Source organism: Trichosurus vulpecula, chromosome 1, assembly GCF_011100635.1.
Source record: "Trichosurus vulpecula isolate mTriVul1 chromosome 1, mTriVul1.pri, whole genome shotgun sequence".
Classification (NCBI taxonomy): Eukaryota; Metazoa; Chordata; class Mammalia; order Diprotodontia; family Phalangeridae; genus Trichosurus; species Trichosurus vulpecula.
Window position 1 is genome coordinate 58,226,110 of NC_050573.1, and position 10,606 is coordinate 58,236,715.

Genomic DNA, 10,606 nt, shown 5'->3' on the forward strand with positions numbered 1-10,606 from the left:
TGACAAAGCACAACCTCTCAGAGCTCTAAGGCAGTAGAGTCAAACTCAAAAGATAAAGGGAGTCACTAGCTGACTCATAAGGATGTCTGTTGACTACATACTGACTTAGTTTTAATATTTAATATCATCTATGTTTTGCTGTATTTTTATTTTTCCCAATTATATTTTAATCTGGTTCTGGCAATCTTAGGAATGTTGTTTAATTTGGATTTCAAAACTATAATACCCCATGGCTCCCTAGGTGATCTGTCCAATTCCTCCCCTCCAGCAGCTTCCTCCAACTACTGTGTTCTTCTCCTAAATGTCTGTTTGAGGAAGCACAAGTCAGTCATGCAGTGATATCAATTAAGTTGGGACTTTCTTACTGTTTTAGAATGATAAATTAATTAAGTCTCTTTGATTGAACCTTACTAGGTACAAAGCCCCAGGCCCAAACCCCTAATTACTACGTGCTAAGCCTATGTGGGCGTGGAGACCTCAGGGTCCTAAGGGGAGTTGCTAAGACCAGAGCCAATAATAGGAGCCTAAGTTCTGGTGGCTCAGATGACATTTGATGACAGCTAAAAGTGTATAAAAAGAGAGAACAGAGCTATTTGCCTGGGGCTCTGAGCCACAGGAGGAGTGGCACATGACTCTGGGCCAGCCACTGTTATGAGCTCCTTGGTTCCTAAATTCAGATGTTGGTTTCTTGGTAACTATGAACTGTATTTGATCTGTTTATAATGTATGTTTGTAATATGTATTTGCTCTGAAGTTCAGGGTGCTGGCTTTTTCCCCTGAACTAAGTGAATGATATTGATATGCTGGATTGAAATAAGACTGTTAACCCCTTAACGTTGCTTTCCTTAGTAGAGCGGATCAAAAGAACCAGTGCTGGCAGCATTCTTGTTGTTGGGCTTGTGTTGGTCTTTCACCCCCACAGCAGCTGCTAGCCGAATTGTGGCAACATATGCCCACTTGAAACCCACAATTCCCCAGAATATTTCACCACCTTGCCCCAGGTTCCTAGGCAAGCACCTCCCTCCACTCTCCCTTTTCAGCTCTCTTTTATGTGAAGTCTTCTACTACCAGATTGTAAATTCCTTGAGGGCACTCTTTGCTTGCTTCCCAACTCAAAGTAAGGGCTTAATAAACTCATTCACTCTCTCTTTCTCCTTTCCCCCTTCTGTCTCCCTCCCCTCTTTTCTCTCCCTTTCCCTCCATGAGACTTAATGACAACCGCTACGCTCCTGTGGTCTCCGATGATTCTCTACTTTACACTAAAGGGAAACCTAAGTAGCTTTATCCCAGTGGCATGAATGATCTTTTGGCTCTCCCAAAAATTTAATCCCATGAAGCAGTTTGGTTAGACATTGAAGACTCTAAGGTTCTCCACTCCATCCTGGCCATCTCTCTCCCTGGCCCCTTCCTAGATGCTGACCTACAACTGCTTGAGGGAATTTCCTCAAGATAAGTTTCCTGCCTTAACAAAGTCACAGGTCCAGTTCCCCTCACTAAAAACCAGCAATTTTATACAAGTTACACTAAGTTCAATATCATCCTCACCCATCCCAAGTGTCAAACATGATTCTTCATATGAATTCAATCCCAATAATAAGCTTCAAACATGGGGTGGGAAGGGAGCCAAGATGGCGGCTGGAAAGCAGGGACTTGCTTAAGCTCTCCTCCAGATCCCTCCAAACACCTGTATAAAAAGGCTCTGAATAAATTCTACAGCTGCAGAACCCACAAAATAGCAGAGGGAAGCAGGTCTCCAGCACTGGACAGCCTGGATGGTCGCTGGGAAGGGTCTATCGCAAGGTCCTGGGAGTGAAGCGCAGCCCAGCGTGGGCCATGCCAGGACCAACCAGACCGAGAGTCGGCAGAGCAGGCCTGAGGGCCATGAATCATTGAGCTTTGGCAGTTACCAGATTTCTCAACACACAAACACCAAAGACCATGGAGCAGGTCAGTAGGAAAACTGCTGGATCAGAGTGAGAGCGGTCTGGCCCCAGCCCTGGGGGTGGCAGAGGTGGCGAGGTGGTGGCAGCAGCAGCAGCAACAGCCTGAAGCTCCTGTGGCTGCTTCCGGAGCTCCAGCCAACTGCTTCCTGAGTTCCTGGCTCACAAGGTGGGAGGAATCAAGCCGTGGATCAGAGCAGGAGTGCAAGGAGCACTTTGTTGGCACAGAGGCAGGTTCTCTTCCTTTGCCCTGCTTGGATCTGGATAGCAGTCCTGGTTGGCAGTTCTTAGGGGAGGAAGAGCACTGTTGTGGCAGAGCTTGCAGTGACTGTGGAGTAGAAGTAGCTCTGAAAAGAGCAGTACTTGGACCCTAAAGCTTGGGACAAAGTACTCTCTACAAGCAGTCATACCCTGACAAAAAGCTCAAGGGTCAAGTGGTTGGCTGGAAACATGGCCAGGCAGCGAAAACAGACTCAGACTACAGAATCTTTTTTTGGTGACAAAGAAGACCAAAACATACAGCCAGAAGAAGTCAACAAAGTCAAAGAGACTACATCAAAAGCCTCCAAGAAAAATATCAATTGGTCTCAGGCCATGGAAGAGCTCAAAAAGGATTTGGAAAAGCAATTAAGAGGAGTAGAGGAAAAATTGGGAAGAGAAATGAGAGTGATGCAAGAAAATCATGAAAAACAAGTCAACAGCTTGCTAAAGGAGACCCCAAAAAATACTGAAGAAAATAACACCTTAAAAAACAGACTAACTCAAATGTCAAAATTGCTCCAAAAAGCCAATGAGGAGAAGAATGCCTTGAAAGGCAGAATTAACCAAATGGAAAAGGAGGTCCAAAAGACCACTGAAGAAAACACCACCTTAAAAATTAGATTGGAGCAAGTGGAAGCTAGTGACTTTATGAGAAATCAAGATATTATAAAACAGAACCAAAGGAATGAAAAAGTGGAAGACAATGTGAAATATCTCACTGAAAAAACCACTGACCTGGAAAACAGATCCAGGAGAGAGAATTTAAAAATTATTGGACTACCTGAAAGCCATGATTAAAAAAAGAGCTTTCATCTTTCAAGAAATTATCAAGGAAAACTGCCCTGACATTCTAGAACTAGAGGGTAAAATAGAAATTGAAAGAATCCACTGATCGCCTCCTGAAAAAGATCCCAAAAAGAAAACTCCTAGGAATATTGTCACCAAATTCCTGAGTTCCCAGGTCAAGGAGAAAATACTGCAAGCAGCCAGAAAGAAACCATTTGAGTATTGTGGAAACACAACCAGGATAACACAAGATCTAGCAGCTTCTACATTAAGAGACTGAAGGGCTTGGAATATGATATTCCAGAGGTCAAAAGAGCTAGAATTAAAACCAAGAATCACCTACCCAGCAAAACTGAGTATAATGCTCTAAGGCACAATATAGATTTTCAATAAAATAGAGGGACTCTCAAGATTTCTCAATAAAAAGGCCAGAGCTAAATAGAAAAATCTGACTTTCAAATACAAGAATCAAGAGAAGCATGAAAAGAAAGGTAAACAAGAAAGAGAAATCATAAGGGACTTACTAAAGTTGAACTGTTTTGTTTACATTCCTACATGGAAAGATGATGTGTGTAATTCACGAGACCTTTCTCAGGATTAGGGTAGTTGAAGGGAATATTCATATATAGAGACAGAGGGCACAGGGTGAGTTGAATATGAAGGGATGATATCTAAAAAAAAAAAATTAAATTAAGGGGTGAGAGAGGAATATATTAACAAAGGGAGAAAGGGAGAGATAGAATGGGGTAAATTATCTCACATAACAGTGGCAAGAAAAAGCAGTTTTGTTGGAAGGGAAGAGGGGGCAGGGGAGGGGGAATGAGTGAGTCTTGCTCTCATTGGATTTGACTTGAGGAGGGAATAACATACACACACAATTGGGTATCTTACCCCAGAGAGTACCCCCCAGAAAGTAGAGGGAAAGGGATAAAAAAAAGGGGGGATGATAGAAGGGAGGGCGGATAGGGGAGGAGGTAATCAAAAGCAAACACTTTTGAAAAGGAACAGGGTCAAGGGAGAAAATTGAAAGACAGGATGGAGGGAAATATAGTTAGTCTTTCACAACATGATTATTGTGGAAGTGTTTTGCATAATAATACATGTGTGGCCTATGTTGAATTGCTTGCCTTCTTAGGGAAGGTGGGTGGGAAGGGAAGAGGGGAGAGAATTTGGAAATCAAAGTTTTGAAAGCAGATACTCAAAAAAAAAAAGTTGTTTTTGCATGCAACTGGGAAATAAGATATATTAGGGAATGAATCATAGAAATCTATTCTGCCCTACAAGAAATAAGGGGAAAGGGGATGGGGGGAGTGGGGTGACAGAAGGGAGGGCTGACTGCGGAATGGGGCAATCAGAATATATGCCATCTTGGAGTGGGGTGGATGGAGGGTTGAAATGGGGAGAAAATTTGTAACTCAAAATCTTGTGGAAATCAATGCTGAAAACTAAAATATTAAATAATAAAATATAAACTAACAAAGAAAAAATGAGCTTCAAACATTCTTCTGATTCAAAAAGACTTTCTATCTTGAAGTAGCAAACAGTGTAAAGAACACAGTTCAAGGTCTCTTTCAGCTCTTCATCTCTGATCCTATGGAGTCAGGAGTCCCAGCTGTGACTGTAAACATATGGCTTAAAAGACCTTAAGCCTTAGTTCCCTCATCTGAAAAATGGGAAAAATAACATTTATAGTGTGCTACCTGAAAAGGCAACTGAGAGGAATGCACTTTGTAAACTTCAGGTCCTTTATAAAGGCAAATTATTTGTATTGTCATTCTACAGAACTTTCCACAATAAAAATTATGAAGAAAATTATTTTCTCTCAGAAGTACTCTAGCCACACTGTATTTCTAGTAAAACAAAAAATGGCCTGACTAGGCTGTCAATATCTCCGTGCATCTGCTAAATTTCAAAATTTTATTTCAAGGAAATGCCATCTGAAGGTCAAATGACTTAGTTAACAAGTAATTCCAAATCACTGTAATCCTTTGCTAAAGGATTTTTTAAGATTGTTAAGTTTAGGGCTGCGTAACTACACTATTTAATGACAACCACTTGTAAATTATTTTGCAGTTGATCTGGAAATACACTGTCCAAATCCAATTACTGACAAATATTTGTTAAGTATATTTTTTAAAATAATTTTTTACCACCCAGAATAAACTAAGTAAAATATGCAAAATAGGAGATGAAAGAGCAGAGGTCAATTAAATGTCCAGTGAAACCCTCCAACTTGTAAAAGCACAACAAATCAAAGCATTAGAATTGTCATGGCCATTAGAGGGCCACTACTGCAAATTCCTAGTTTTGTAAATGAATCCAGGTTCACTGACTCACAGTATTAGCATTTTCTCCCCTATACCAAGATGCCTCTAAATGCAGCTCAAACAATATTCATTATTTCTTTGGTGAATGCAACAATAAAAAATGAACAGAGCCAGAAGGCAGTACTAAAATCACTGCCTAGATAGTACACCACGACCCACAGTTATCATACTTTGCTTTTTAGTAGTTATTAAGGCAGATCTCTTCTATGAATAGCTATACTGCACTCCTGGTACATCGCTGGCAACTTCACATTCTACTCTGAACACCTCCTCCCTCTCCCCTCCCCTCCCACTCGGAAAGCAATCAATGTGAAACTTCTCTAAGACTCCATTCTATAAGATTCCCCTTTGAGGAAGCCTTGGTTTCAAACACAGGAGGACTTCACTGGCCTCTACTATCATTCAGTTACCATTTGCGTTCTCATCTTTGTTGATGCCATAAACCCCAGGCTAATGGATAAAAATTCCATTCAGAGGCTCATCTAACACTCCATACTGGATCTATGGGTGAAGTAGCAGAAACATCAATTCAAGCTGACCACACATCTAGAGCAACACGAGAAAGTCCTGGGGAAGAAGAGGCAGCACCATGTAGCAGAAAAAATATGTCTGGGGACTGAAAGCCCTGGGGGCCACATCTGCCTCGTGAGGATCAAGGAGCTGGCTGGTTTCCCTGCCTCCAAATCCAGATCTCTTCCCATTACACTGTGTAGGTGGCCCTACTCTTGAAAGTCCCTTGTCTATTAACAATACACAAACAGAAAGGTATTTGAGGCCCAAAAGAAGGTGCATAACTTCAAGAAACAATAAAATATCGCTTATCAGGAATGACAATAAAGAATCTGGCTTAAAGTCCAATGTACAGGGGCAGCTAGGTGGCACAGTGAGTAGAACACTGGCCCTGGAGTCAAAAGGACCGGAATTCAAATTCAGCCTCAGACACTTGACACACTTACTAGCTGTGTGATCTTGGGCAAATCACTTAACCCCAATTGCCCTGCCTTCCCCTCTCCAAAAAAAAAAAAAAAAAAAAAAAAAAAAAAAAAAGTCCAACATACAAAAATACCTGTACAAAGATCCCTAGGGAGATAAAAGCAACTTGGCAGAAGGCAAGAAAGCTACAGAGAGGTACACAAGTAAAGGGAAACAGGAATACTTGGGTTGAAAGCACAATAGAATTTTCTAGCTGTGCATGGTGGGCCAGAGGGGGCACCCAGCAATCTTCTGAGGGGAGAACTAAAGACCATCAAATTGCAAATACACCAATCAGCCAACATTCTCTGATCATCTCCTATAAAAGATCACAGGATTTAAACTGAAAGCGACCTGTATACACGAGGTTCATTTTCTACTGCTTACTGCCTTCTTCTCCTCTAATAAGCCATGATATTTCTGACTTCTTCCCTTTCATGTCTCACTGCTTACATGTAAAACCTGAGGAGCAGGGGCGACGTATGCCAAAAATTCCTTTTTATATTCTCTGAGGTCCCAAACATTTATGAATTTATGAAATCCACTGAATTAAAAATGCCTCACCTTTAAAAAGTCTTCCCTATCCATCCCACGCTTAGCAAATAGAAGGTGTTTGTTTAATTGCATCACCCTTCTCCTCATTTCAGTAATTAAATTATTTGCCCAAAGTCACACAGCTATTAAGTACCAAGTACCAATTCAAACTCAAGTCTTCTGACTCCAAATTCAGATCAAATGAGATAATATCTGTAAAGTCCTTAGAACATAGTAGGTAATTTTAAAATGCCTGTTTCCTTCCTCCCCTAATCCAAGTTACTATACAAGAGACTGTGCTAGTTGCCATTTTCGTGGGTCACTGACCTTACACAATCTGATTGGGGAAAAAGACTGCCTTAGACTAAAATAATTATACAAAGGACTACGTAGTGAGTCTCAAATGAATAGCATAAATCCTAACTGCTGCATTTCAGAGGGGGGAACCATTGCTATGAGGTAGGATGGTCAAGAAAGGCCTCCCAGAGAAGGTAAAACATTTGCAGTTCAACTGGATATTCATTTCATGCCTACCACATGCTTGACACCATGGAGAATACAAAAGGAGTAAGGCCATGGTCTCTGCCCTCAAAAAGTTTAAATGCAGGTATATACGGTAAGGATTGTAATATGAGAAGGTAGGAATGAAAGGGAAGCTGTCTCAAGTATCTACTGTCCTATACAATAACCAAATGACCAAGAGATATTTACTACCTACCTACCTACAGGACAGAAGATGTAGTCGGAAGAGGGAGGAAACTGATGTGAATGGTTTAGGGAAGAGAGGGAAGTTAAAGGAGGGGAGCTAGAATTTACCCACTGCTTCCTTTGTTCTTTTTGAGAGATTGTTTAAGAATTAAGGGTTCAAGGTGAAATCAAATCACAGGGCCCTTAAAGAGCATTTGGTCCAACCCAATCAGTTTACAAACAAAAAAACTGAGGTCCCTAGAGGGACAGTAATTCAAAGGGGAGGGGCACACCTGAAGAACAGGGCAAGGGAGGACAACGGGAAAGAGGAGGATTTAGGGGCTGACACCCTTAAGATTGAAAGATATATTCTAAGAATGAGATGGGTTTTTTTGGGGGGGGGATTGAGATATGAGGGAAAAGGATCAGAAGAAGGGGGTTCAGGAGCAACTGAGAATAACAGACTCTGTAAAAGGGGACCAGGGATACCTGCCAAAGGGGTGTGGTAGAGCATTTGATTTAAAGGGAAGAGTAGAGATCAAGGATCATAGAGAGGTTGATCTGCAGAAAGTAGCAAAGGGCAATCATTGGGGAGGGACCTAGTTTGGGGAGGGACCTGGTTTGGGCAGCCTGAAGAGAGGAAAGGGCAACAGGAGGTCTAGGAGTAGTGCCAGGGAGGGGGCCATTATTATCCTGATAACTGGACGCTCCCTCTGCGGCTGTCTGAGGACTGCCCCTCTTTTTCTCTGAAGGGCTGTGGTGTGGGGGTACCACAGTGGGGGAATTTAAGAGGGGCCGTCATCATCATGCTCATCACGGAGGCTTCCTCTGTGGCTCTCCCAGGACTGCCTTGCCCAGCCCAGCTTTTTCCTAGCAGGGGGAAATGGGGGGAAGGGAGGGAAGGAGGAGAGTACAGTAGTTGGGAGCTTCTAGTGAACAGACCTCATCATAACTGAAAGCTCCCTCGGCTCTTGAAGGACTGCCTGGCTTTTTCCCTGCAGGGTGGCAGGGTTGGGGGAGTGTTCAGATAAGGGAACATCTTCATTATCCTCCTAACTGGACATGCCCTCTGTGGCACTTGGAAGACTCTTGGCTTTGTCCTTTCAAAGGGACTGGGGTACAATGGTGGGGGGTTTGCCATGAATGGCATCTTCCTCCTCTCTTGGGGTGGTGCTGCTCTCTGAGGAGCTGCCTGGCTTTTTTTCTTTCAGGGGTGCTGGGATTGAGGTGTAAAGAGAATAGAGGGAGGGGTTTCAGACGGAGACCATCCCAATCCGCCCCCTGTCTAAGGGAGCCCTCCCTGATTCTCCAGGGCTGCCCAGCTCTTTCTTTTCAAAGGGGCTGGAGGTACAATGGCGGGGGGGCGCCACCCCCACCCTCCCCCAGTCCCGGAGCACCCTCTTTGGCTCTCTAGGGCTGCCCAAATCTTTCTTTTCAAAGAGGCTGGGGGAACAACGTGGGGAGGGGGGTGTTGGATGGGCGTTATCCCCAACCGCCCCATGGAGGAGGGGAGTTTGGATGGAGGCCATCCCCATCCTCCCCCCTATCTAGGGATGCCCTCCCTGGCACTCCTGGGTCTGCTTGGATCTTTCTTCTCAGAGGGGTTGAGGGTACAATGGGAAAGGGGGCTCGGAAGGGGGTCATGCCCATCCTCCCCCGGGGTGGCTCTGAAGGGAGCCGTGCCCATCCTCCTGGGCGGGGGGGGGGTAAGTTCCGAAGGGAGCATGCCCATCCTGGGGGGGTTCGGAAGGGAGCCATCCACGGGGGGAGGGGGTCAGAAGGGGGCTGTGCCCGTCCTCGGCATGGGGGGGAGGCCCGGAAGGGGACCATCCCCATCCTGGGGGGGAGCTCAGATGGGGACCATGGCCATGGAGGAGGATAGGGGGGCATCCCCATCCACCCCGAGGCAGTTCAGAAGGGAGCCATACCCATGGGGAGGTGGGGTTCTGAGGGGGGCCGTCCCCACCCTCCCCTGGGGGCTCAGAAGGGGCCCGTGACCGTCCTCGGTGGGGGGGGAGTTCGGGTGGGCACCATGCCCATGGGGGGGGCCATCCCCATAAGGGGGCCTTGCCAGTCCTCCCCCGGTCTGGGGCGCCCTCCCGCCGGGGGCTCACCTGTGCGCGGGGATGCGCTGCGAGCTCATGCCCTTGCCCACAAGGAAGTGCACGTCGCTGAGCACCTCGTTATTGAAGAGGAAGGCGAAGCGCTCCTTCACCGTGGGCTTGGTCGCCTGCCAGTTGTAGACGGGCTCGCGGTGCAGCACCAGCCCAGCCGCCGCCGCCCCCACGGCCCCGGGCGGGGCCGCAGCTGGGGCTGGGCCCGGGCCGGGGGCCGCCGCCGCCACGGCCGAGGCCGCCCCGCCGCCGCCGCTCCCCGCGGCCTGGGCGGAGGCGGCCCCGGGCCCGGCGGAGGCGGAGGAGGCCGCGGCGGCGGAGGCCGCGGAGGCGGCCGAGGCGGAGGCGGCCGCCGGGTTTCCGGGGGCCGAGGCCGCGGCCGCCGCCACGGCGCAGTTATTGTAGCTCAGGCCGGTCCCGGGCCCGCCGCCGCCGCCTCCGCCGCCGTTGCCGTTGCTGCAGCCGTTCCCCACCCCCGGCGGGCAGGACGACAGGCCGCCGCCGCTCCCACCGGCCGCCATCTTGGTTGGAAGCTGCTGCGGCAACGGCAGAGGCAACGGGCGGGCGACGGCGGAGACGACGGCGGCGGCGGCGGCGGCGGTCGGAGTGTTTACAAATAGAGCCGGGCAGCAGCGGTGCATGGGAGCGCGGGGCGCGCGCGCCCTCCGAGGGAGGGGGGGCAAGGGCGCGCGCGGCCGAGGAGGGGGGGCTGCGGGGGGAGGGAGTGTGGGGCGCGTGCCGCCCGGGGTGGGGGGGGGGCCTGGGCGCCCGACGGTAACCCTGGAGGAGGGGGGAGGAGGGGGAGGGGCCTGGGCGTGAGCCTGTGTGGGGGTGGGGAGACGGCTGAGGGGGCGCGCAGCCCGGGAGAGGGCACGAGGGCGGAGACTAGCGCACACTGCGGGGGGGCGGTGCGAGGGCAGGGGCGGGGCCCCTCGGGGGACCGTTAGGTGAGCGGCTGAGAAGGGCTGGGAGACCCCAAGGAAGC

The 10,606-nt window shown here is 47.8% G+C and overlaps 1 protein-coding gene across 1 annotated transcript in view; it reads right to left on the reverse strand.

The window, feature by feature from the left end:
• Positions 1-10,237, reverse strand: part of BTBD2 (BTB domain containing 2) — a 75,585-nt gene extending 65,348 nt beyond the window's left edge. Inside the window, exon 1 of the mRNA XM_036767104.1 lies at positions 9,622-10,237. Coding sequence (XP_036622999.1) covers positions 9,622-10,142 — 521 coding nt within the window. The 5' untranslated portion in view covers positions 10,143-10,237. The remainder of the gene's footprint in view (positions 1-9,621) is intronic.
• Positions 10,238-10,606: the final 369 nt, after the last annotated feature.